At 39.6% G+C, this 23,205-nt stretch overlaps 1 protein-coding gene and 1 long non-coding RNA gene across 10 annotated transcripts in view; one reads left to right on the top strand and one right to left on the bottom strand.

Annotated features, from left to right (window-relative positions):
• Window positions 1-23,205, top strand: part of HTT (huntingtin) — a 232,497-nt gene that overhangs the window by 158,512 nt on the left and 50,780 nt on the right. For 7 of the 9 annotated variants that reach the window (XR_007773556.1, XM_050947253.1, XM_050947252.1 and 4 more), the window contains 7 exons: window positions 1,593-1,719; window positions 8,013-8,113; window positions 12,962-13,116; window positions 13,637-13,776; window positions 13,993-14,075; window positions 19,263-19,393; window positions 19,571-19,700. Coding sequence is in view for 7 of the 9 variants with exons in the window: in XM_050947253.1 (XP_050803210.1) it covers window positions 1,593-1,719; window positions 8,013-8,113; window positions 12,962-13,116; window positions 13,637-13,776; window positions 13,993-14,075; window positions 19,263-19,393; window positions 19,571-19,700 (867 nt within the window). In the remaining 2 variants the exon portion in view is untranslated. Of the gene's footprint in view, window positions 1-1,592; window positions 1,720-8,012; window positions 8,114-12,961; window positions 13,117-13,636; window positions 13,777-13,992; window positions 14,076-15,435; window positions 15,561-19,262; window positions 19,394-19,570; window positions 19,701-23,205 lie in introns of those variants that run through there. The other 2 variants (XR_007773557.1, XM_050947256.1) reach the window with 2 other exon arrangements.
• LOC127048396 (uncharacterized) overlaps window positions 1,729-23,205 on the bottom strand; it is a 57,680-nt gene continuing 36,203 nt past the window's right edge. The window contains exon 4 of the long non-coding RNA XR_007773642.1: window positions 1,729-2,935. This is a non-coding gene — a long non-coding RNA (uncharacterized LOC127048396). The remainder of the gene's footprint in view (window positions 2,936-23,205) is intronic.

Raw genomic sequence — 23,205 nt, 5'->3', positions numbered from 1 at the left:
TGAACCAACACTTGATACACTATTTTCACCACAATAACCCAGATTTTTTTACTAAATCAATTATAGATGACTAATGTTGCAACATCAATGTATTTACTGTACACTGTATTTTGTAAACAGCATTCAAATAAACACACAAACTTATGTATGCTTCTCAGAATGCTAGCAACATGGGCTCAGAAAGCCTGGGAGAACGACACACATGCTGAGCCTCAGCCAATCACTGTTCTAGCTTTCTGAGCCAATCAAAAACAAGCTACCCTGCTGCCTCGAAGCCAATCAAAAGTAACCCCTTACCGCTCCATACCCGTACCTGCTCCATACCAGGAAGTGATTTCAAGTAAACTTTATGCTAATCGAGCATCATAAGGGTAAAACAAGCATCATGGGGCAAAATGGGCAGTCAGTTGAAAAGCGTCATAAGTGGCGTCCGACATAAGTCGGGCGTCGTAACTCCGAGGACTTCCTGTATTTGGAAAGCACTATGCACATTGTTGGCACCCCTGTAATCCAGATTAATAATGTGAGGTTGGTTTGATGTCAGTTTGGTATGTGAAACATGGAACTTCCAAGTTTTGCTTGCTTCCATTAAATTTAACATTTCATTTTGAAATGCTGCCTTTTGGGAGGAAAGTTTCATTGATTTTTGCATCCTCTGAGACTAGATGGGCTTCTAACCATTAAATATAGATTTTGTGCATAATATCTTAATTACACAGTTCAGGTTTTAAGGAGAACATGGAATCCTTTAAATTTAAAAGCAATTTAATTGGTTATTACAAGGCACTGCCTCTCCTTCTTTCTACTGACCTAGTGTCAGTACTATGCATTATTACTCAGGTAGATTAAATTCATAACTGATCTAAGGACTTCTGAACCTCAGTCCGTTGTGGAGAGAGAGAGAGAGAGAGAGATGCTGTGTGGTCTCTAAGTGAAGAATTTGGGATTTACCACATTCAGAAACCTTGGCTTTTTTATTTACCAAAAGTTTCCCTGTCTGACAGCTTTCAGTAAAGAGGAAGAAGTATAATAAGTCTGCTACTAGAAACGGTCAAAAAAAAAAAGTTTAAACGCTTTTTAGTAACAAGATTATCCACTTGTTTTTGTTATTGCTGGAAGAGTTGAGTAATTTTCATTGAGTTATTAGCAGGTTATGTAACACATGCTTAAAATACCATGAAAAAGATTATCAAATATATAGTAGGCACATAAAAGTACACCTCTACCCCAATATAACGCTGTCCTCAGGAGCCAAAAAATCTTACCGCATTTATAGGTGAAACCGCGTTATATCGAACATGCTTTGATCCACTGGAGCGCGCAGCCCTGCCCTCCCCCCCCCCCCCCCCCCCCCGCCAACCCCCCGGAGCGCTGCTTTACCAAATTTGTGTTATATTGGGTCGCGTTATATCAGGGTAGAAGTGTATTATTTGAATTTAGAATCTTTTTACAAATCCTTTGTGCATTAGAGTGGGTTATCGTTACTATTGGTATTTCACTATATTTAATTCCAAATGTGATTATCATAGCTGTAACATTAATATAACATTTACTATTTTAAAATAATTAGTATCCTTTTTATATTCCAACAGGTCTGGAAACTAGGCTGGTCACCAAAACCTGCAGGTGATTTTGGCACAGCTTTTCCAGAAATTCCTGTAGAATTTCTTCAAGAAAAAGAAATCTTTAAAGAGTTCATCTATCGCATTAATACATTGGGTAGGTAGACAACATGTTTATGATTCTTTTGAATACTTATTAGAAATAGCTATCAGAAGTATATAAAAGCAAAAATGAAGTACAATATTTGATTTCTTCTCAAACTAAAATAGGAAAACCTTACTCTGCGTTGAAACGAAACCAACATATCCTGTGATCATGATTTCATCTTTCCCTTTCAGAGAGCAGGGTTCAAATACTGCTTAATTCCCAAACTAAAATGAATGCATTGGTCTTCTCCTAATTGGGAGTGGAAGAGCAGAGGGGTATATATGTATGTATGTGTATCAGTGTTATGAAAAAACTCCCAAACAATTCAATTTTGGTACTTCATTGACTATCATTTTCTATGTAGAAGTGGAATAGTGGATATTGCAGAGCAGGATAGAACCACTGTAATTCAGTGAGCACTAAATTCAGTTCAGAATTGTAATATGAAATTTTAGTAAAACAGGGATTTAACTTTGGTATTGCCAATAACTTTCCTTGTATTATATAGAAATATCCGTTGTTTTTTTTCCTGCAACACACCATTACTGTTAGATATACCAGTCACAATTCAGGGCAGCTGCACCTGTCTTTTCTCTCTCTGGTCCAGCAAGGGAACTCACTCTTAGGCTTCTGGCTCCCTAGCTGTTACTTCTCTTGGGCGGAGACATGCTTCTATCTTTCCTGACTGATTTATTTCCAAGCTGCACAGTTCCCTACTTATATTGTGAATTCCCAGCCTCAGCAGGTCTTTGCCTTCCTCCCTCAGGCAGTGTACTGCTCATGCTTCAGTTATTACGTAGCAATTTCTAAGCTAGTACATCTATTCTTAAGGTGAAAGTATTACAGAAAAACATATTAAAACAATAAAAAGCTGCACACTGCTAATAAGCTTACTGGCCCCCATGAATCTGAGAGTGTCTTCTTTATATTGTTTGGGTCTTTAATCTGTCGTCTTGTAACAGAGGATCAGCAGATATCAGGTCCCCTCCTAATGGCATAGCTTCTAAAGTGAGTTTTGAAGTAGGAAACGTGCATTCTTCTTCGAGTGCTGTCCCTGTGGATGCTCCACTGTAGGTGTCTGTGCATCCCAGCATCATTGATAGGAGACTTTTGTTAGCAGTGTCTGGTCGAGGTGCATGTGCCTCAGTAGCCGCCTTGTGGTGATGGCCCCCATCATTTCCTTCTCAACTGTCCTCGGCTGCAGACGGAGCTCCATGAGCGGTGTCTGAAATAGAGCAAAACAAAATAAATTAGATAGTAGAGTTAATAGGTAGCTATCGGTAGTGGATAGCGTACATTTAGTATTAAGTATCAGTTTCAAACTAGTTATCCCTAAAAAAAAACTAACAAAAAAAATGTGAAGAGATCATCTCCCCTGTTGTTCTTTATAAATAGTTAGACAAAAAAAATTAGTAAAATAATGCCAGGCTCACCTGGATTCAAAAGATGCCTGTCTCAGATGGACACTTGTTTAAGGAAGTGATGCCCATCTCAGACAGACACTCATAGTGCGTTCATTGCTTAGGAGAGAGACACGTCCCTCAGAAATGCACACACTGCAGCAATCTGAAAGCCAGAGCGAGGAGAGACAGGGATCTGAGACTAAAAATGATTTTGATGGAAAAATCCCTTACTTCTCCATCGGACAGTAATAAAAACCAGAGAAAAGACTCTTCAGGAAACTTCCTCCCTGGACAGGGAAAGCACCCTAACCTCCAGAAAATCAAGGAAAAGGGATGCCTCACCCTTGCAGAAAGAGATGTTAAAGAGAACTGTTTCCAGCTGATGGCCAGCAGGGGTAGCCCGCTTGACACTCTGGGCACATCCGGCAACAGCCGCACCGCGAGCACGAATGATAAAGAGAAGGAGTCAAATGAAAGGCATAAGACTGCCGCCTCCTCCACAGCCCCGTCAACCCCAAGGAAGGACTTGGTGCCAACGATACCTAAACCGGTGATGTAACCTCCAGTACAGATTCCATTGGAGCAGTTATCAATAAAGATGAGACCAGCCACATCAGCACCGACTAAAGCGACACACAAAAGGTCGGTACCGAAGCAAGTACCCAAACAGGTATATACAGCACCAATGACCCCAGCGCTGATCAGACCAATAACATCAACACCAGGGGCTCCTATACTTGGCGCTGACGACTCCCTAGTACTGTTGGCACTGATAAACTAAGACCTCCTCTAGTGAGGAGGAAGATGATATGGAGGAGGGAGTATTCTACTCAGGTCACTCCTCCCCCATCCAGTGCCAAACCTCAACCATCACTTACAAATACTAAACCACGCCCGTGCAGAGACATGCCACCATGGTTGACCAACCCATGGATGTGCCCACCCTTACTGTTCCCAATGCAGTGGGCACACTGGGATCCATGGGTGACGTACAGAGTGCAAATGCAAGGGGGACACGTCTCTTAAAGGAAGCAAACATGACCATCTACAGAGACAGCCACAGAACCATCGGAGGCACCTGAGGAAACTATAGAGGACTTGGATGATACACAAGAACTGCCACCGGAACACAACTTCTCTACATCACCAGATGAGTCAGTCATGCTTCCTTCAACCACAGTGATAGATGATCCAAAACAATTCCAAGAATTGCAGCCATATCCACATTTCACCACAAGATAGGAGGATTTATAGCCTTCAGGCATCCAATCACAAAACCATTACTTGTAGGAATTCAGAACGTGTACTTTGTGGTCCACAAACCAAAACCGGCATGGGATCTGAACTTGGTACTTAAGAGCCTCACCAAAGCCCCATTCGAGCCCCTTGCTATCTGCTTGCTACTGCATTTATCAATGAAGGTAGCATTCCTCATAGCGATCATATCAGCACGCAGAGTGGGCGAGATCGGGGCCCTTATGGCCCATCCGCCTTACACTGTATTCTTTCAAGACAAAGTGACTTTGAAACCACACCTAAGGTAACCTCATCATTTCACATCAATCAACCTATACATCTCCCTGCATTCTACCCTAAATCACATAGGTCTACTCAGGAATCCCTGCTACACACACTAGACGTTAGACAAGCACTAGCACTCTACCCAGATAGAACAAAACATTTCCGTAAGTCATCAAAACTCTTCATATCTTCCACGGAATGATCAAAAGGCACGGCCATCTCAAAACAGAGATTGTCTAAATAGATTTCAAATTGCAAACAAATGTTACCAACAACAGAAGATAGAACCCCCATTACCCAGAGGATTAGGGCCAATTCACTGAGAGCCATTTTTACCTCAACAGCATTTCTACATAACGTACCAATCAAAGAAATATGCCAGGCTGCAACCTGGGTCTCAGTACACACGTTCATAAACCACTATTCAATCACAAAAGATTCTGAGGCAGATGCAATACTAGGTCTTACGGTACTATAGTCGACTATCCAACCTACTCTGGAACCCAACCGGCGATAATGGGGTACTGCTCTCCAGTCCCCTACAGTGGAGCACCCACAGGGAGAGCACTCGAAGAAGAGAGGGTTACTCACCTTGTGCAGTGACTAAGGTTCTTTGAGATGTGTCCCCCTGTGAGTGCTCCACTACCCACCCTCCTCCCCTCTATTCTGGGCTTCTAAATAGGAGCGTTATGGTAGAGAAGGAACAGAGTGGGGCTAGGATGCATCAGCACTAATGGCACCACAAGGGTGGCTACTGCACACGTTCGCCCTGACCAGACAGTGCTACCTAAAATCTCCAATCAGCGGTGCCGAGACGCACCGTCACCTACAGTGGAGCACCTACAGGGACACACCTGAGTTAATGCACAAAGTGAGTAACCCTCTCTTCTGTCCCCCTGCTCCCCCCAGGTATTTCCTAGTAAACCCACTTAACGTGAAAAGTTCAAATTATTTCAAATATTCCTTTTGAAGCTCATAACAGTTCACAGGGTTTGCATTAGTCAGGTCTCCTCCCTAGACTCGTTACTTAGAATCCCACAATAATACATAACATTTGCATTTTGAATACAGTGAGCCCCTAAGATACTTAAACTTAATTCAAAAAGGTTTTATCCAGGTTATTGCAGTAAAATTAGCATAACTGTCACAGTGTCATCAAGTTGTTTCTTATGTTTGGCACTGACATTGTCAGGCTATGCCGCTTCAAACTTTATGGATATATCAAGATGTCACAACTGAGAATCCCAAGTCAGGACAAGCTGCTGGGAAAAAGGACAGACCCAACCCCAAATTCGTGGTTATTCTTCCATGAGATACACCAGCCCAGCAAAAAAAGTAAACTCCTGTCTCACCACGCTGGCTAACAAGAAGTCAGAAATGCAGTCTCCTCAGGTATTCCAGTCCTGGATTCAGCAACCAGACATTAGTCTTTATGATGAACAGTTATTTAAAACCAATTTCATCAAACAAAAGGGTTGTTCTGATCCCAAAGGACCAGCCACGTACCCAAGTCTATATATAACTCAGAACTTACCCAAGAATCACGATGTTGCCAATCCTTTAGTATCTAAAATCTAAAGGTTTATTTATAAAAAGAAAGAAAGGTGAGAGTTAAAATTGGTTAAATGAATCAAATACATACAATAATTGCAAAGTTCTTGGATCAGACTTGCAGCAGTGATGGGATAAACTGCGGGCTTAAGTCTCTGGTTGCTTCAAAATCATTGGAAGGTCCTCAGTCCTTTGGTTGGAATGCTCCCATTAGTATAAGTCTATAGTCCAGAGGTTTGAGCGGGAAAGAGGCAAAATGGAACTGTTTCCAGGGCCTTTTATAGCTTCTGCCAACTGAAGGGAAAACCTATTTTTCTAGTTTGTGGAAAATTACAGGTAACAAGATGGTGTTTGGAGTCACATGGGCAAGTCAGATGTCCATGCATGCTTTACTTAGGCCATGGCTACACTGGCACTTTACAGCGCTGCAACTTTCGCACTCAGGGGAGTGAAAAAACACCCCCCTGAGCGCTGCAAGATACAGCGCTGTAAAACCTCAGTGTAATCAGTGCTGCAGCGCTGGGAGCGTGGCTCCCAGCGCTGCAAGCTACACCCATAAGGGATGTGGTTTACGTGCAGCGCTGGGAGAGCTCTCTCCCAGCGCTGGCGCTGCGACTACACTCACACTTCAAAGCGCTGCCACGGCAGCACTTTGAAATTTCAAGTGTAGCCATACCCTTAGTCAGGGTAATGGTCGCTGCTATACTCTAGTTAGAATGTTCACATGAAAGTCCATCAGGTGTGGATGGGCATCTTACATGGTCTATTGTGAGTAAAGTGTTCCTTGATGGGCCATTTAACTTGAATAGTCCCTTCAAGATGTGCAGCTTAAATACCTTGTGGGTGTTATCACAGGAACAAACATTTGAAATACAGGTACATAGTTCATAACTTCAGATATAAAAATGATACATGCATACAAATAGCATAATCACATTCAGCTAATCGTAACCTTTCCATGGACACCTTAATTCACATACTTTGTACAAGATGTGTTGAAATTATATAGCAGTGGTAGCTACAATGATCTACATAGTCATATTTTAATCAGATAATATCACACAAGGCTTGTTAAAAAGAGCAATGGAGGCAGTAAGTAAAATGAATGGGTCTTTTCCACCAAATGAGATTTGCAAGGCTACAACATAGAATTCTCTGTGTACTTACAAAAGACCATTGTTTTGATAATGCATCACAGAAGAAAATGTATTTGACTGATTTATGATTTAAGTCCGTGTCCTGTTTGATCACTCTATACGCTGACTTGGAAGAATGTTCTCGTATTTTATTTATTTTATATGTAAACTTTAGTAGTCACGGATCTATTTGGGAAACCTTGGCATTATTTGAATTGTGTTTTTAAAAAAACCTCTTCTTCTGGGAATGAGCTTCCACTGAGAGCTATATATTTTTAGGGTCATTTGGGACCCTCTACACATTTCTACCCTGCAAAAATGGACAGTTTTGGGTGGTTTTGTAGTGTAGTATTTATTATGAAAAACCTGTTCTCAAATTTTTGTTCATTAAGGTTTTATTGCTTTTAAACTATAAAATCAAAAACTAGAATTGTCTGAAAAACAAATCAGAATACGTACGCATGTTCAGAATCCTGTTTAGGTAAGAGATTGACATTTTTTAAAATAGAATTGAAAAAACTTAGGTTACAACAATTATAAAAATGACTTACATTGAAAGGGAACCAGTGTGAAATTATTTCTGTGGAAATTACATCTCATTTTAAAATGCTGTTCCACATTTGTAATAAAAAGCTAGTTTATAGTTGCATTGAAGTAGTAAATAGCCTTATACCTTTGAATATGTTCATAGGGTGGACCAGCCGTACCCAGTTTGAAGAAACCTGGGCTACTCTCCTTGGTGTGCTTGTAACTCAGCCAATTGTAATGGACCAAGAAGAAAGTCAACAAGAGGTAAAGCCATTCAGTGACATGTTTATATAGTATAAATGCTTTCCCTTATTGGTAATTTAACTCCTTGCCCACTGTAATACTGCAAGATGACTTCACTTATAATTAACATTTACCTTCTCGGCTAAAGTCTCTGCTTGTAGGTGAATGGTTTAGGAAAGTTTGAGGAAAAAATTCAACTTTTTTGAGTTACAGATGAATGAAAGAAATACACTTCAAACCCTAATTATGATAATACAGATGCTTAATTTTATTAAGCGCAGGCAGAAATCACCAAAAGATTACAAGAAACCCATTACTGCATCAGAAAAAGGCTGCATCTTTATAATCAAACTCAGGAAATGAACTAATTAAGGTTCCAACAGCAACAATAATTTGGTCAGATTACACATATTTTCTATTCCTGTTTTAGTGTTAAAAAGTAGCTTGATACAATACTGTTTGTTGTAAGATTTATATCACAAAGTGAGCAAGATGTGTAATGTAACCCTGTCACTGTTGCTGTTGTATCCTGAACTAACCCATAGATGTCATAGATGGAGAAACCTGCTATGTGGTCCATCTCCCTGCACTTGCAGGCAGCTTGAAAGTACTGTATCAATAAGATCCTTAAATATGTTTTAATGCAGCATATTTAACAGACAAGGTTATTGAAACTGAACATTTACAAAGTGCTGCAATGCAAACAACTTATTACAAAATAAACGTAAACTAAAAAGAATAAATATGAATGAATTAGGAAAGGTTGGTGCAGGCAGAATGGGGAGAAAGGACGAGCCAGTGGCTAGGTCACTAGCCTGGGACTTTGGGTGATCTAGGTTCAATTTGCTGCCCACCACAGATTTCCTTTGTGATATCGGGCAAGTCATGTGGTCTCTCTGTGCCTCAGTTCCCATCTATAAAAAGCGGGCATGTTTACCTATTTCACAGACGGTAAATACATTAAAGATTGGGGATGCTCTGATAATATGGCAGTGGGAGTCATGTAATTTTTTTAAAATTGAAGAAATGAGTATCTAAGATAGATGTATAGAATGGGAAAGATTGCTAAATACAGCAAAAATTGGAAAAATTGTTAATGTCTTAAGTAACAGTTTTCTTAAGGTGAAAGCATTACAGAGGAAATGTTAAAAACAGTAAAAGAACCTACATGATTGCTAGCTAATAAGCTTAACAGAGATCACTCCTCTTCCCCAATCTCCAACAAGGGTTCTGTTTGCTGCCAATCCTTCCAACCCTTCTCTAAGGATTGAGGCCCTCCCTTTGGCCAGAAGGTCCTGTCCATTTGCAGAATCAGAAAGACTGCCCTAAGTCAATTTAAACTCATTTATACAAGTCCTTTTCTGGCCGGCTGGTCTTTAGAGGATCCAGTTGTAACTGGTATATGCAAGTCTCCCCAGGTTGTGGTCCCTCTCAGCAAGTGTTATAGCCTGAGTGAATTTGCTTAATCACCCCCCACACACACTGTTCTTAGTTCCTGGAGGGCTGTGGTCTTTTCCCCCACGAAATTGCATACAATTCTTGGCCCACAGTGATATATAAATTTAATACAGTAAGATTTCACATAATTCTATAAAGTTTGACAAGGATATTGCAGAAAATTGTCATATTTGTCACAGTAGTTATTGACTCGAGCATAAATGTATATCATTTGGTTATGATGGACTTCAACTTCCCGGATATAGACTGGAGGACGAATACTTGCACGAATAATAGGGGTCAGATTTTTCTGGATGTGATAGCGGATGGATTTCTTCATCAAGTAGTTGAAGCACCTACAAGAGGGGATGCCATTTTAGACTTGGTGTTGGTGAGCAGTGAGGACCTCGTAGAAGAAATGGTGGTAGGGGACAACCTTGGTTCGAGTGATCATGAGCTGATTCAGTTCAAACTAGATGGAAGGATAAACAAATGTAGATCTGCGATTAGGGTTTTTGACTTCTCGAGGGCTAATTTTAAAGAGTTAAGGAAATTAGTTAGGGAAGTGGACTGGACGGAGGAATTAGTGGATTTAAATGTGGAGGAGGCCTGGAATTACTTTAAGTCACAGCTGCGGAGACTGTCGGAAGCCTGCATCCCGAGAAAGGGGAAAAGAACCATGGGCAGGAGTTGTAGGCCAAACTGGATGAGCAAGCAACTCAGAGAGGGGATTAGACAAAAGCAGAAAGCTTACAGGGAGTGGAAGGAAGGCAGGATCAGTAAAGAAAGCTACCTTGCTGAGGTCAGAACATGTAGGGATAAAGTGAGGAAGGCTAAAAGCCACATTGAACTGGAACTTGCAAAGGGAATCAAAACCAATAGTAAAAGGTTCTACAGCCACATAAATAAGAAGAAAACAAAGAAAGAAGAAGTGGGGCTGCTATACACTGTGGATGGAATGGAGGTTAAGGATAACCTAGGCATGGCCCAACATCTAAACAAGTACTTTGCCTCAGTTTTTAATAAGACTAGTGAGGAACCTTGCGATGATGGAGGGATGATAAACGGGAATGTGGATATGGAAGTGGATATTACTGCAACTGAGGTAGAGGCCGTACTTGAACAGCTCGATGGGACGAAGTCGGAGGGCCCGGACAAACTCCACCCGAGGATATTAAAGGAACTGGCGCGTGAAATTGCGAGCCCGTTAGCGAGAATTTTTAAGCAATCGATAAACTCGGGGGTTGTGCCATATGACTGGAGGATTGCTAATGTAGTTCCTATTTTTAAGAAAGGGAATAAGAGTGATCCGGGTAATTATAGGCCTGTTAGCTTGACGTCTGTAGTATGTAAGGTCTTGGAAAAAATTTTAAGGGAGAAAGTAGTTAAGGACATAGAGGTCAATGGTAATTGGGACGAATTGCAACACGGATTTACTAAAGGTAGATTGTGCCAAACCAATCTGATCTCCTTCTTTGAGAAGGTGACGGATTACTTAGATAAAGGAAATGCGGTAGATATAATTTACCTAGATTTCAGTAAGGCGTTCGACACGGTTCCGCACACGGAGCTGTTAGTTAAATTGGAAAAGCTGGGAGTGAATATGAAAGTTGTAAGGTGGATAAGGAACTGGTTAAAGGGGAGACTCCAGAGGGTCGTATTGAAAGGTGAACTGTCGGACTGGAAGGAGGTCACCAGTGGAGTCCCTCAATGATCGGTTTTGGGACCGATCTTATTTAACCTTTTTATTACTGACCTTGGCACAAAGAGCGGGAATGTGCTAATAAAGTTTGCGGATGACACGAAGCTGGGGGGTATTGCTAACATGAAGAAGGACAGGGATACTATTCAGGAAGATCTGAACCACCTTGTAAACTGGAGTAATAGAAATAGGATGAAATACAATAGTGAAAAGTGCAAGGTCATGCATTTAGGAATTAATAATAAGAATTTTGGATATACGTTGGGGGCGCATCAGTTGGAAGCGACGGAGGAAGAGAAGGACCTTGGGGTACTGGTTGATAGCAGGATGACTGAGTCGCCAATGTGATACGGCTGTTAAAAAAGCAAATGCGATTTTGGGATGCATCAGGCGGGGTATTTCCTGCAAGGATAAGGATGTGTTAGTACCGTTGTATACGGCGTTGGTGAGACCCCATCTGGAATACTGTGTGCAGTTCTGGTGTCCCATGTTCAAGAAGGATGAATTCAAACTGGAACAGGTTCAGAGACGGGCTACGAGGATGATCCGAGGAATGGAAAAACTGCCTTATGAAAGGAGACTCAAAGAGCTTGGCTTGTTTAGCCTGGCCAAAAGAAGGCTGAGGGGGGATATGCTCGCCCTATATAAATATATCAAGGGGGTTAACGTTAGGGAGGGAGAGGAATTATTTAAGTTTAGTACTAATGTAGCCACGAGGACGAATGGGTATAAACTGGATATTAGGAAGTTTAGACTTGAAATTAGACGAAGGTTTCTGACCATTAGGGGAGTGAAGTTCTGGAATAGCCTTCCGAGGGAAGTAGTCGGGGCAAAAGACTTTCCTGGCTTTAAGACAAAGCTTGATATGTATATGGAGGGGATGTTATGATAGGATCGTTAATTTGGGCAATTCATCTTGAATTACCACCAGACAGGTCTGCTCAATGGTCTGCGGGGAGATGTTGCATGCGATGGGTACTGAGTTGCTGCGGAGAATTCCTTCTTGGGTGCTGGCTGGTGACTCTTGCCCACATGCTCAGGGTTTAGCTGATCGCCATATTTGGGGTCGGGAAGGAATTTTCCTCCAGGGCGGATTGGCAGGTGCCCTGGAGGTTTTTCGCCTTCCCCTGCAGCGTGGGGCACGGGTCGCTTGCTGGTGGTTTCCCTGCAGCTTGAGGTCTTCAAACCATTTTTGAGGATTTCAATAACTCGGTCCTGGGATAGGGGTTGTTATAAAATTGGATGGGTGGGGTTCTGTGGCCTGCCTTGTGCAGGAGGTCAGACTAGATGATCAGATTGGTCCCTTCTGACCTATGAGTCTATGATTATATTATTGCAACTTAATCAGTATCTAAAAAGTGATCACAAAAACTTGGGAATGGATCCATTTGAACTTAGACACAATATGAAAGTGAGTGGATAGTTCTGGAAATATTAAAAAATATCTATCACGAGATTGTAGATTAAATCCTTATAATTATATTTAGTTCCCAAAGAGTATGAGGCCTCATACAAAGTACAGCATCAATCAGGAGATTGATGTGGTGGCCAAAGTTCTGGTCAGGAAGAAATGTACACTCTCAACAGAAACATTGCCAGAGTCTTTAGAGTGTTGCTTTGCACTGGAGTATTGAGAGAGCATCTGAACATCAAGCGATATGTTATATTGGTTTTCGTGGAACTTACGATTTTGCATTTTCACTTTCACATAGAGTATGTTCACTTTGCAGGAAGACACAGAGAGGACCCAAATTAATGTTCTTGCAGTACAAGCCATAACCTCCTTGGTGCTGAGTGCAATGACAATACCAGTTGCAGGCAATCCAGCAATTAGCTGCTTAGAACAGCAGCCCCGCAATAAAGCTTTAAAAGTTCTGGATACAAGGTATTATTTCACCTGTTCTGAAAGCACATGAATGTATATTGATAGCTTGATGCAGAGTTATGTACAAGATAGCTTATTCTATTAACAGCACTAATATAGACGTGGTGTATAATATAGATGTATATGTGTGTATATATACATACACACATTATAGTTTGTAAACCCCAAAATGATCCTGCCATGAGGGCAGGGGACTAGACTCGATGACCTCTCGAGGTCCCTTCCAGTTCTAGAGTCTATGAAAATCTATGAGAACCTTTACTTTTAAATATAGCTACATCTCTTTTGTGGGCAGAGCAGTTGTCCGATGAAAGCTCTTCATGTTTTTCTAAGCTAAATATGGAAGGAACCCTAAATATCACAGTAAACCTTAAACTCAGGCAAAATTTCAGACTTGTTTAAAAACAATTAAGTGAATATGCAGCTAGAATAGTAAACTAGTAATTTTCATATTTAATTTTATCGGCAAATGCTGGAAAAAAATCTTAACCCATTAATGTGCTTTCTTCTGCGCTTTCAGGTTTGGGAGGAAGTTAAGTGTTATCAGAGGAATTGTGGAACAAGAAATCCAAGCAATGATATCTAAGAGGGATAATATTGCCACTCACCATTTTTATCAAGCATGGGACCCTGTTCCATCACTTTCTCCTGCTACCACAGGTGTGTGCGCAGTGGTCATTTATATCAATAATTCTTCAGTCCTGCAGTGAATGAAATGATGGCTGCTTGCTGAAAAAGTAACTTTTCTTATATGTGATAGAAAAACATTTACAGGAATTACCATATACACTATTCTGAACAAATAATGTAGAAAAAAAAGTAGTTTTCAGGTTTATTGGGCATTTGTTTAAAAAGTCCTTTGTCTTTTTATTTTAGGTGGTCTTATCAGCCATGAAAAGCTTTTACTGCAGATCAATACTGAGCGAGAAATGGGAAACATGGGCTATAAACTAGGACAGGTTTGTTCAAGTTAATATATCAAGCCCAAACTTTTTAAAACTTTTTTGTCTTTATTCTCAAAAATCCAGTTTAAGAAGCATTGCTTAACATCCAATTTAGATTTAGTAAACTAAAGACAATCTTAAATCCTGACTGAAAACAAAACAAGTGAGGTTTTTTTGAGTTGTAAATAAATTTCCTAGCTAGGGAGCACAAGTCCTCCACCAGGATTCATTGAATACTTGTTAGCACCAAGTATAATGCCTTATCAATAATTCTGATGTTTAAATTCATATTTCATTCCATGACTAAATTTAAACTCCTTTTGGAAAAATAGTATTCCATTTAAAAAAAGCACAAATGTATTAGCAAAAACTTCTTAATTTCAAATACTTAATTTAAATAACATTACTATCACTGTTAAAAGATCTAAATTGCCCAAGTTAGTATTTCCAAGTAAGATATGGAAAATATCAGATTTATGTTTTCTGTCTCTAGGACCCTTGCTTCCTCCTTTATTAGTTGGGAATATTTTAACTTGCTGGATGTCATATTACTGTCCATTAGCAAGGCATCTGTATTTCCTACAAGAAAATCATGACAGCTGTAATGTAACAACAATGCCAGCATTTTTGTTGTAGGACTAGTACTGCAAAAGTTCTGACTGAGAAGGAACTTCTATTACAAACTACCATTTTTAGGTACTTATTGTCACTGTTCAGGGTAACTGCACCTGTATTCCACCTCCGTGGTCCCTTGAGGACACCCACTCTAGTCTCATAGCTCCATAGCCATTATCTCTCTTGGAAAGAGACCCACATGTCTCTCCCTCCTGATGAGGGTTTTTCCAGGCTGCACGGTTCCCTGCCTCCATTGTGGCCAATGTCTGTGCTTTGCTTTCTCTCCAGAAGCTACTAACAGAATAATTTCTATAGCTTCAAGTTACCACACAGATCTTTCTATGCAAGCACATTTTATACTTAAGATGAAAACATTACAGATAAAGCACGTTAAAAACAAAAAAGAACCTGCATACATGCTAAAGAGCTTACAAGAGGTTGCCCCAACTCCAGCCTTAGGCTCTCATAGAAGTCAGTCCTTCAGAACCCACAGCTGGGTTCACCCCATCGTTACAAGTTCATAACTGTCTCAGATTCATAATAAGAACTACCATGAATAATTCAGTCTTTCCTTGATGCTACTTGGTCATCAGATCTTGGCCTCATATAACAGGTGATCAGCAAACAATAGTCCACTTCTTAAGGGCGTCGCTTCAAAAGGCTGGGTTTTGCATAACCAGGAATTTGCATTCAACACTTTTTGTTCCAAAAGACCATTATTATCTGGCACATTATGCAACATAGTCCTTTGTACCCCCAGGTCTCACATCTGTCACATCTCCTCACTCCAGATGTTACATACATTCCTGGCCCATGATAATACATAAATCATTCATTTAAAATAATGGACCCCAAAGATGTATAAACTTAATTCAGTAATATGTATCAAGGACACTGCAGAAAAATGCCATATCTGTCACACTTGCGTCCGAAAATGTTACTGCCCAAAGGTGAGTTTATTTGGCCAGAAAAGCTTTTCTTTGTGTGCGTGTGTGCTATTGAGTGAAAATTAAGTTTATTCATAAGTTAACTTTTCTGATTTTTTTTCTTGAACTCCAATTTAATTTCATTTTTAAAATCTTCAGCTATGTCATTGGCTCATTCCTTAATGACATGCCTCTGACATGTTTCAAGTCCTTTTGTTGACAGAGTTGAGCATTAGAATATTCTGCATTGTATAAACACATTGTACAGACATCTTATGTATAGCACTGTACCAGAGATACAGTTTTTCAAATATAGACAATTTAGCTTCACACCTTGAAATAAATGGTCTTCTGGAATAAGGTTTTCGTGTTGAATTTCCTTTCAGTCTTTTTAATTGAAGTGACTCCATCATGAGACTAATATGCAGCTGTGAAATTAAGTTTAACTTGCAGTCTAAAATATGACCCTGCCAAAATGCGCCATGTACATTTGTGAATTTTCTGGCAATTAGAATTTGTTGCTCATTGATGAGTAACGTCATTTTTAAAATAACTTAATATTAGTCTTATTTTTCTTTCTCAAATTAACAAAAACATTTAATCCTTATCTAGAGATTAATCATTAGAGAGAATTATTTTTTACATTCATAAAGATTAAAATGGCCAAATGGATTTTTTTCACATTCTTTATTCATTTCCTCAGTCACCTATGCTTCTTTACTCCAAATCAGAAGCCCAAACAAAAAATTTTGCTATTTAGCTTGTGGGCTGAGATCTTGTACCACTTTTTTGCCTGGATTGAATTTTATTTCCAATTTGCAAGTCCTTGAAAACAGAGTTCACAGTGGAAACATGACATAAATAACCTTGATTGTTGTGAGTATAATGCTAATATGTGGGTACTGTGTGTAGAATATATATAAAGTATTTATAAATATTAAAAAGTTTAGATTAAGAGAAACCTTTCTAAGTATGTATGTGTGGGGTCCTGTCTAGCTTTATTTAACTAAGATGATAACCTCAGTACAGTTAAATTTCCTGGATGGACGTTCTAGTGTACACATCATCATTACAGCTGCTGCTTGCACGATATAGAGCAAACAAGAATGAAACATTTACACCTATTTTATTTTTAAAATAAGGAAGCAAATCTGTATTTTTTTGTGAATAATTTTAGAAACTTTGGGAAGGGATGGAAGAATGTAAACATACACTTAGGAAAGATAAAGCTGGTTTAGCTAGACTATTTATTGGTGTAGTAATTTTCTTTTTCAAATTAGAATTCATAGAAATAACTTCATTCCCTGATTAAAGCAACTTTTTATATAGATAATTGGAGTAAAACCATGTTTTGTAGTCTAGGTTGAGACCAGAAATCCCATCTCTAATTGTGATCCATGTAAGATTTTTAACTCCTTAGTCTCCTTCTCTTCCTTTAGAGCACTTAAATATATTTTTTTAAATGTATTATATTGTGCTTTAAAATTCAGAATTATTACTCAGCTTCTTACCTAAAATGTAGTTGTTATAAGAAATGGTGCTTTGAACTTAAATTAGAAAAATTGGAGCTGCTCTGTGGTGTTCAAGACACGGTTTCTCAGATTACTTGCAAACACAAGTTTTTACTGCAGTCTGCATTGCGAAACCTGTGTATCTGAATCCTCAAGCTATATTGTATTCTGCTTATGCAGCAACAACAACAAAATTTCATCTAATTTCCGATTTCATAAACTTATCAGTGATAAGATAAGCAAGGGCACAACTTGCTTTTTGGAAACTGGTCTCAGCTTACTGTACTCAGAAAAATATCATTTTGACTTGTCATTGAGCAAACTGATACAAACATTCTTATTGTGTGCCAGATATGAATATGATGCTTTACAGAAGTGTAAATAAGCAGTGCTGTAAATATTTAACACCTGAGGCCAATATTTTCAATGAATGCTTAAATTTAGGCTTCTAAAACCATATTTAGGCACCCAAATGAAATTGGCCCGTTTTTTCAGAGACGATAAACAATCCCAGTGATGTTTTTTTGAAGAAAACTACTATTGATCTTATAGTTACCCTTGGAAGTATATTGAAGGATGCTCCAATACATCAGTTTTTAAGGAGTTTACTTTTCTTGCTTAGTTTTCAAAAGCAGTAGAGCATGAAAGGTTTTAAAAATATGTAATGGAAATGAAATGCGCATTCTGTCTGACTCAGTGAGATCCCGTCACGCGCACACACACACACTTGCAAATCTGAAAATCATGTATACTTAATTTTTCTGCCCAATGCTGCAAACTGACAGCACAATGGAAAGCAGCAAAACTGCTAGGGATAATTCTGGCAAATTCTGGATCCAGATTTTTAAAAAGTCACATTTAAAGCAAAATATTTTCAGTCAGAAGTTAAACATAAGCATTGTAATATTAACCTGTACATGACCGGGAATGATATAACGTATAAAATTTAGGAGAGCAGTCAAAATCTTTTATATTAAGTGGTGTTTTTCTAGAGTTGTGTGAAACTTTTAGTGAAACCTGCAACAAGAGAAAATGTTGCTGGCTCTGGACTTCGTTCTAAGCTCAATATTTTCATCAGGTTTTCTAAGATTCATTAACCTTTCAGCCAGCTTGTCCCAACTTCCATGAGCATTGGCCAGATTGGTTTTAGTTTTGTCTGATTTTTTTCATAGTTTCAACCCAACATTATCTACAGTGAGGCCATTTCAGCTAACTGGCACTTTGAGTTTGGGATTTATTTAGCCCCCAAAATTAGGGTGCAAAATCCATTTATGCGAACTGGATGGGATTCTCACACATTCAGATGTTTCCACAAAACCCTGTGGAATGATATCAGAGTTTCATGCTGATCTATTTTTTTTCCATCCTCCAGACACCACTAAGGGAAGGCAGCAGTGTCACTGCATATATCTCATAGCAGAAGTCCTCTAATACTGCATATTACTTGAGCCTTGGCTGTTTTAAACATGATTATTCAAACTCTGACCTTCCAATTCTCTTTCCTAACAAGCATTTTTCTGAAATTAGCATAGGAGTTGCAATTATCTAAACCTAGTTATGTGTTTAAACTTTCGAAAATAGCAATAGAACCAGCAGTCACTAACCTTCCCCTGTCCTCTTTAATTTCACAGTAGTAGCATTTTCTGAATTGTTTCTAGTTTGACACTTTAATATAAATGAAGGAAACATTTTTTTAAAAGTATTTTTGGCTAGGGAATTCAGAGTTGGGACTTGTTCCTACATATATTGGTTCCCAGACAAGATACAGTTGGTTATAGCTATAACTTAATGGGTCTGTGCTAATGTACTGTAAGAGTAGTGATATGATTGATGCCTGTAAAACTTACTGTTGTGCCTGTAAACTCAATATGCCATATGTTTTTAGAAACAAGTATTAGTATTTTCAGTGAAGTGATAGGGTGCACAGCATAATCTTGTTGCTGCCATATAAGTGCAACACATATGCAACATAAAGTACTATAAAAATAATGGTATAAAGATTTTATAAACATATCTTTATATACTGTAGAGTATTTTTGCTCCACTTTTAAACAGAAAAATTTGTTATAGCTTTTTTTTGTTCTAGCAACTTCTAATTTGATTATGAAAAAGCTAAATATTTTTCAAGTTAATGTTTTCTGATATTTAAGGTTTCTATACACTCCGTGTGGCTAGGAAATAACATCACTCCATTGAGAGAAGAGGAGTGGGATGAAGATGAAGAAGATGAGAGTGATATGCCTGCTCCTTCTTCACCACCAACCTCTCCTATTAACTCCAGGTCACTTGTGTTGTTGTTTTTTTCTGTTTGCCACTTGAACAGACTTCGGTTCTTGTGTTTTGAAGTCATTAAAAGTGAACCATATGTTGCCATTTATAAAATGGATGCTGTGTAAGGATTGCTTTTCAAAGAAACACTAATATAGTGATTGTAATCTTTGCTCATTGTACGTTGCAGGAAACACCGGGCTGGGGTTGATATACATTCTTGTTCTCAGTTCTTGCTTGAACTGTACAGTCAATGGATATTGCCATCAAATCCTAGCAAGAGAACGCCAGTCATTCTGATTAGTGAAGTGGTGCGATCAGTAAGTCTAAAAAATAAATTCTATGCCATAATTGAGTGCAATTTCATGGTATGTTTGAGTTTACAGAGAGTTTATAAAGTAGCTTTTCCTAATATGCAGAAAAACTGACTTCTGTAGGCATCGTCATTGATGTAATTATACATCCTTCCTCCGTAATGATAACTTAAAGTTCAATGGGAAAGATTTTGATTAAAATATATTAAGCTGTTTAAGCACTCATTAATAGTAGAATATGTGTAAACTTGAGTTAAAAATAAATGTTATAAAAGAATACTGGAAAATAAATTCTTCTTTTACTTGCCTACCTACCTGCTAAGACTAGAGTTCAGGATTCTGTGTTTATCTTGTAATATAATGAGGGAGAAAATATAAAAGCAGAGGAACAAATGATGTAGGTAGTGTGACAAAGTTCCTTCTCTACCTTGGGGGGTCCTGCGCTTATTGGCGGATTTGCTCACCTCAGTGATCTTCCCCACAGTCTGGATCAACTCCTCCTGTGTCTGATCAGGAGTTGGGAGGTTTGGGGGGAACCCGGGCCTGCTCTCTACTCCGGGTTCCAGCCCAGGGTCCTGTGGATTGCAGCTGTCTATAGTGCCTCTTGTAACAGCTGCATGACAGCTACAACTCCCTGGGCTACTTCCCCATGGCCTCCTCCAAACACCTTCTTTATCCTCACCACAGGACCTTCCTCCTGGTGTCTGATAATGCTTGTACTCCGTAGTTCTCCAGCAGCACACCCTCTCTCTCTAAGCTCCTTGTGCCTCTTGCTCCCAGCTCCTCAGATGCACTTCCTCTCCTCTAGCTCCTCCTCACCTGACTGGAGTGAGCTCCTTTTAAACCCAGGTGCCCTGATTAGCCTGCCTTGATTGGCTGCAGGTGTTCTAATCAGCCTGTCTGCCTTAACTGGTTCTAGCAAGTTCCTGATTACTCTAGTGCAGCCCCTGCTCTGGTCACTCAGGAAACAGAAAACTACTCACCCAGTGACCAGTATATTTCCCTTCTACCAGACTCCTGTACCCCACTGGTTTGGGTCTGTCACAGTAGGCACAAAGATTATTATTGAAGCATCTGATGAAATCTAGGATTCTTGAAGGATGGAGAACTGGGGAGTGATTGCCACTGAAACTTTTCAGATAATATGAATTGAAAGGCAATTATTCATAGACTTAGAAAATGTTAGGATGGGACACTCTTGCCACAAAAATAATGTATTGTGCATTTTTGGAAGTCTAGGTTCATAGTGCTGCTAAACAGTAACCTTCATTTGGACTCCAAAACTACTTATTTTACTTTTGTTGTTGGTTTTGTAAGCCAAAAGGTTAAGGAAAGAGAAGTTATTTTTTGAGTGCTTGTCTGTACATATTCTATGTCTGGTGCACATTTGCCCCATGAACTTAATTGAAGTCTTTTGACTTGCACTGTCTGTTAGGCTGCACCTACGTTTTCCATGCCCTTGAGCCCCCCGTCCCCCAGTGTGAGATCATAAGGGGTGCGGAATGATCAATAGATCCTCAATTCCTTCTCACCACCCATGGCTGTAAGACTGAGCAAAGTTAGTGGTGTCTGGTCTCTTGCACCTGCGATCCCTGTTCTTCTGTTAGTTATTTGGATAAGATTTTGCAAAGGCCTTATGTAACCCGCTGCTGAGTGTGTTACAGTCCACTTTTATGCTGGCCAACAGAGCATATTAGTTGTTACAACCCCAGTTTACAGATCCCTTGGCTTGTAGCTCAAGCAGTAGTACCTCACACTTTTAGTTCTAGAGATCCCTGGTCTGTTGGCCAAGAGGGCGGCCATCATGTTTACATTGAGCTTTATCGGATTTCTGTGTATGTATGTATGTAACATCACTTTAGAATGCTGCAACAGACCATTCCCTGACATTTTGGAATTGATAAGGCATCAGGGGCCAGAACCCTGTTGATTTTGGAGGATATCAGAAAACCAAAAGAGAGGGATATGGGACACACATGAAGAAGCCCTGCCATCTCTTTAGCACAGCCCCAGCCTCAAGCACCTTTCCAGTTGTCTATAGATCAAAGCTGGCTATTGGCACACATTAACACCTTCCATCATAACTATATTCCTATCACAGGTCTGCCTATCCTCCCAATTGAGCTTAATATGTTTTCACCATTGCCATGATACTGTTACCTTCCTCGCAGCAGTTAATTTGACTGTCACTTTGATAGCTGTCAGTCAGTCTTAGGAGATCCTTATCCTTTCCCCACCCTTGTTGGGAACCATTTATTTAGTTTTCAGGAAGCTTGAAACAATATTCCCATTGGCCAATGGGTGCTGAGATAATAGGAAAAAAGTTACTCCATTCAGTGTCAAGAATTTCCTACCATCCATGTGCCTTCACCATCCCTTTTCTGGAACTCCTTCTTATGAGAGTCTGTTACATTGTGAGGCACAATCCCTCCTGAAATTAGGAGCAATTATGAGGAGGTGGTTCCTCAGTTTATAAGAAACAACTTTTATTTCCATTATTTTCGAGTCCCCTCAAAAATCAAGAGGCTGCTCCATCTTAGACCTAAAAATCTAAACACATTCATCTGCCAATTCAAGTTCTGGATTGTGACTCTGTCCTCAATAATCATCACCTTGGATCCTCCAGGCTGATTTGCAGCTCTTAAGCTCCAGGATGCATATTTCCATCCATCCAGCACATAGGAAATCTCTGCATTTTTGTGGTCAGCAACACACACGTTCAGTACAAAGTGTGTCTTTCGTTTTGTCAAAAGCCCCAAGAACTTTTGTGAAAAGTTTGGTTGCAGTAGCAACTCATTTAATATACCTCAATGACTGGCTGGTTCAAGGAACTTCTCCCTAGCAAGTCATGGACAGGATTCAGTATATTGTCTCCTTATATGGTTGAGTATATTCTACAGGTTTATGGCTCAATATAAACGAGGCCTAATCCTCCTTAACTCCTGCTGAGAAAATATAATTTATCAGAGCCCTGATACACCTTTGCTGTGGTGTAGTCTGTCTACCTTGAGCCAAATTGGACATCTCTCTACTAATCAATCAACATCAAGAAAATCCTCGAACAACTGTAAGGACGTGTCTGTGGTAGGACATGTGGTCTTATGCACATTTGTGATGGCAATCGCCAGACTCCATCTGTGTTGTCAGAGGAATGGTTGTAGTCTTTTCACAGCCCACACCTTCACAATAGAGAGATGAAGATTCAAATCCCCAAGTCTTGAGGTTGTTAAACTGGTAGAACAAGGGTCTCAAACTGGGGGTTGGGACCTCTCGGTGGTCACAAGGTTATTACATTTGGGGTCGTGAGTTGTCAGTCTCCACCTTAAATCCTGCTTTGCATCCAGCATTTATAATGGTGTTAAATATATTTAAAAGTGTTTTTAATTTATAAGGGGGGGGTGTTGCACTCAGAGCTTTGCTATGTGAAAAGGAGTCACCAGTACAAAAGTTTGAGAACTACTGTGGTACAAGGACCATATCAAGTATGCAAGGGTATTGCTTTCTACCCATC

The sequence above is a fragment of the Gopherus flavomarginatus genome, chromosome 3 (assembly GCF_025201925.1).
Source record: "Gopherus flavomarginatus isolate rGopFla2 chromosome 3, rGopFla2.mat.asm, whole genome shotgun sequence".
Classification (NCBI taxonomy): Eukaryota; Metazoa; Chordata; order Testudines; family Testudinidae; genus Gopherus; species Gopherus flavomarginatus.
This window is presented reverse-complemented; position numbering and strand designations above follow the sequence as displayed.